Source organism: Astyanax mexicanus, chromosome 19 (genome assembly GCF_023375975.1).
Source record: "Astyanax mexicanus isolate ESR-SI-001 chromosome 19, AstMex3_surface, whole genome shotgun sequence".
Taxonomy (NCBI): domain Eukaryota; kingdom Metazoa; phylum Chordata; class Actinopteri; order Characiformes; family Acestrorhamphidae; genus Astyanax; species Astyanax mexicanus.
This window is the reverse complement of record NC_064426.1, coordinates 20,096,570-20,100,869: the sequence shown is the minus strand read 5'-3', so window position 1 is coordinate 20,100,869 and position 4,300 is coordinate 20,096,570. Positions and strand designations below refer to the sequence as shown.

Genomic DNA, 4,300 nt, shown 5'->3' with positions numbered 1-4,300 from the left:
AGCTCTTAGTTTTCCTAATCTAATCTCCACCCGTCTCACCGTTTCATAACCTCGCATGTGTGTGTGGTCATTCTGGACGGACCATTAGAGTGACCATCCTTTTCTGTAATTACCACTGCAGTGGATAGGACTCTATACAGTGCAGGACAGTATAGAGATAAATATAGATCTTACAATTATACTATACAGTGGTGAGAAAAAGTGTTTGCCGCCTTCATAATTTCTTATATTTTTTCATGTTTGTCACTCTTAAATGTTTTTCATTATTAAACAGATTGAAATATTGCTCTAAGACAACACATGTAAACAAAAAATGCTATTTTTAAATGAAGGTTTTTATTAATAAGGGAGGAAAATAATCCAAACCTACATGGCCCTGTGTGGAAAAAGTGTTAAAACTTAACTTAACAATGGGTTTTCACACACGAGTTCAATTTCTCTAGCCACACCCAGAACTGATTACTGTCACACCTGTTCTCAATCAAAAAATCACTTAAACAGGAGCTGCCTGACAAAGCAAAGTAGACCAAAAGATGCTCAAAAGCAAGATATCATGCCAATATACAAATAAATTCAGAGGAAAACAAAGGATAAAGAAAAGTAATTAAAATCTATCAGACTGGAAAAGGTTATAAAGCTATTTCTTTAGCTCTAAAATTTTGGGACTCCAGTGAACTACAGTGAGAGCCATTATCCATTATCCAAATGGCGAAAACATTGGGGAAACAGTGATGACCTTTCCAGGAGTGACTCGTCGAACAAAATTACCCCAAGAGCACAGCGCTGACTCATCCAAGAGGTCACAAAAGACCACACAACAACATTCAAAGAACTGCAAGCCTCAGTTGCCTCAGTTAATGTCAATGTTCAAGACAAAAAAACAATGCTGCGCAAATAGACCATTAAAGCTTGTCTCAATTTTACCAGAATAGAGAAGTCACCGTGTCTAATGCAGGGCATCGACAAGAGGAGTGTAGAGCCCCTTAGCACTGAGCTGTGGATCAGTCAAACTGTGTTCTCTAAAATGCTGAGATGAAGAGTTGGGAATGAGGTGGAGGTGGTGCTGAACATCCTGAAACAGAAAGAAGACCACAAGGTCCTTAAGAAACCTTTTTAGGGTTCTTTCATTCTATGAAACTGTGGAGGAACCCATTAAGGTGCCTTGAGAAACTCTTAAAAATGCATAAGGTGATGTAAGGAACATTTTCTTATAACAAACCTTTTTAAAAGCTACCCCAAAGCACATCACAGGGCTCCATAAAATAAAAAGTGAAATAAGAAAATAAATAAGGAAAGTAAGAGGTCAACAGACAGAGTGGAAGAGAGAAATAAATGACAGAAAGACACAGATGACCTATTGTCCGGTGTCCTTTCACAGTGAGAGTGAAGTGAGGGATGAAGGGAGGATGAAAGCGAGCCAGTGGTTGGGACTGGGGGGGCTCAGTCAGGTTTAATGAGGGTAATTAGAGAGAGAGCAATGGATGCTCAGATCAGGGTAATCATTCGAACAGACTGCAGGTGATTAATTGGAGGCAGTTCAGATAGAGCGCAGTGATGGACTCTCATTATGGGGGCACATATCAGTGGATAGAATGCATTAGGGACAGAGAGAGAGAGAGCGAGAGAGAGAGAGAAAGAGAGATGTTGTGGACATAGCATCCTCAGGTTTTTCTGCAAACTGACACTCATTCTGGCTGAACTCACCTGGAACAGAGACAACACAGGTAAGTTTAACTTTTTTTTACTGCATTTATCATATTAAAAACTGTATTTATATATTTAAAGTATGCATTCTTTAACTTTACAGGCCTGGGATTAAGCCTGCTTGACAACTATGCTATTTCTTCCATTAATTACATTTTTGCTCCTGGACCAGGAACAAAAACCCAATTTTCCAAACTGTCATTTTCCAATTTATAGCAATACATACAATTAAAAATTATACACAAAAACAGAATTGTATGATTTTTTAACACATGCTTGTTGATAAAAACTGAGTGAAAGATTTAAATAATATCATAATAATAATCTGACAAATAACTAAAATACCGTTTGTTGTATCTGTGACATTTTATACCAAATAATTACAGAGGAAGTTGGAGAGACAGTCAATAATATGGAAGCTAGGAGTCAATTTGTACATATTCTGTGTATAAATTGTGCCTAACATTTACACCAAGCAATAGTAATAGTGAGGAATTAAAAAACTGATTCAGTGATGATTAAGTGTAAAGATTTTTCTCCTTACATTTTGTAAATAATATATAATAAGTTCACCAACGTAAAACTGAGATACAGCACGATGGCCAAGGTCATACAGCAGTTTTTGAGGAAGGATTCCAGGATGCAGTGTAATGCACCTCTAGAATGAGCCGTAAAGCGATATACTAATAAATACTGTGGCATTAGTTGGAGTGTGTGTGTGTGTGTGTGTGTTCCTGTTGGAGGATGCCGAGCCCCTCTCTGCTGCTGCTGGTGTTCTGCGCCACCTCTCTGCTGCCCCCCTGTGGCGGGTTCGGGACCCGCAGGCTGTGTGGTATTCAGCTGGTGGAGGCCCTGCTGTTCGTGTGTGGAGAGAAAGGCGTCTTCTATCAGCCCGGGAGGCGCATCAGACAGGAGAACCTTCGTAAGCGTTTATATGTGTGTGCGTGCGTGCGCGTGAGATTTGTATGGAGTTAATTTTGTGCCAAAATTAAAATTGCAAAGGAAGCAAACGAGAGCTTCCAGAAGCAGAAGGCTTTAGCAGCAAAATCAAAAAAATTAATACAAAAAAAAAAAAAAAGAAAGCAAAATCCAAACGCAAATAATTTCGAGTAAATGCAAAGGATAATAATAAAGTAACCAATAATATTTAAAAATATATATGAATGACATCCTTTTGATTCTTACAATTTTTATTGCAGATTTTTTGTTTTTGTTTTAAAGCTTTCGGCACAAAATTGTGTTAATTTTAATGGTATTGGTCTCTAATATCGCCTGCACAGATCTCCACATCTAGGATGGGGCCTACAGGCTATGTTTAAAAATAATTAGACATTCGTATCAGTTATGTGGTAACAAAGCACACTGCTGAGTGTAACCTACAGTAAAATTGACTGTAATGTGGCTAAAAACAATCAACTGTAATGCCATCCCTGGAAGAGTACAGACTCTTAATGCAGAAAAAGATAATAAACAAACTCCCTATTAATGGGCAATTAATTTGAATGGGTAAATTCCTTTTATACTGTCGTAGACTGAAAGAAAGATTCTGCCTGTCTCTCCCCAGGTGTGATGATGAAGGATGGTGTTCTCTTCCCACTGGAGATCAGTGAGGTTCTGCAGAAATCTGGATCCAGAATGAAGAAAAGGGGTATCGTAGAGCAGTGCTGCCATTTTTACTGTGACTACTATGACCTGGAGAACTACTGCAACACCTAGAGTCACCAGTATTTGTGCAAACGCAGCCTGAACGGACAATGATGCAAGATGCTTGGATCACTGACCAGTAGTTCAAGTACACAAATGAATGTTATTCATAAACTGCTCAATGTCACTGAACAGCAGAAACCAAAATGTAACAAATAACACAATAAAATCATTCTGATAATTTAAGGGTCATCACTTATTTGTTTCTGTATATTTTTTTAACATGATTTTTAGCTAATAAAGAACAAGGAGGTAAAAGAAAACCAAAGGCCTGTGCAGGCGACATAAATGTTTAGAAGGCAATAAAACCTTTTAGTATCTGGGTTAATATTTTTATTAAATAATGTGCCTTTTGTTTTACACAGTATAGTTGTTTAAATTTCAGACAGGCACTGTGTAACTATACATGTTTCAGTTTTACTAAATGAAAACATAAGTGAAAAAAAGTTAATAAAATTCACTTTAAAGTTCTTTTTGAACATTTTATATATTTTTCTTTGATGTGATCCACAGTGCTGCCTGAATATGTTGAACATTAAATTCTTAAATACCAAAATAAGTGTATTATTATTATTATTATTATTTTTTATTATTATTATTTATTACTGGTATATTCTGTTGTACACAGTTTTAGGTGAATTAGCTGCTAAGATAAACAGTTCTGTGTGTGTGATATACAACAAAATATGTATTTATTTAACATTGTATAACATACAATTTTTTAATCATTTAACTGTTTTTGAAAGCTGATTTTTTTACAATATACTAATATAAAAATATACGCATACACACGTTTTTTTAAATTATGAAATGTTTAATAAAAAATAATAAGTAAAACACTGCATTTTGCAAAAATCCCAATTTTTGGGGGTGCTGTAAAACTTTTTCCCGG

General features: G+C 36.1%; 1 protein-coding gene across 1 annotated transcript; it reads left to right on the top strand.

The window, feature by feature from the left end:
- Positions 1–2,256: 2,256 nt before the first annotated feature.
- LOC103041971 (insulin) lies at positions 2,257–3,594 on the top strand. The gene is made up of 2 exons (XM_007251131.4): positions 2,257–2,626; positions 3,269–3,594. Exons 1-2 carry the CDS (start codon positions 2,449–2,451, stop codon positions 3,418–3,420), a joined length of 330 nt encoding a protein of 109 aa, XP_007251193.1. The 5' UTR covers positions 2,257–2,448; the 3' UTR covers positions 3,421–3,594.
- The last annotated feature ends 706 nt before the right edge of the window (positions 3,595–4,300 follow it).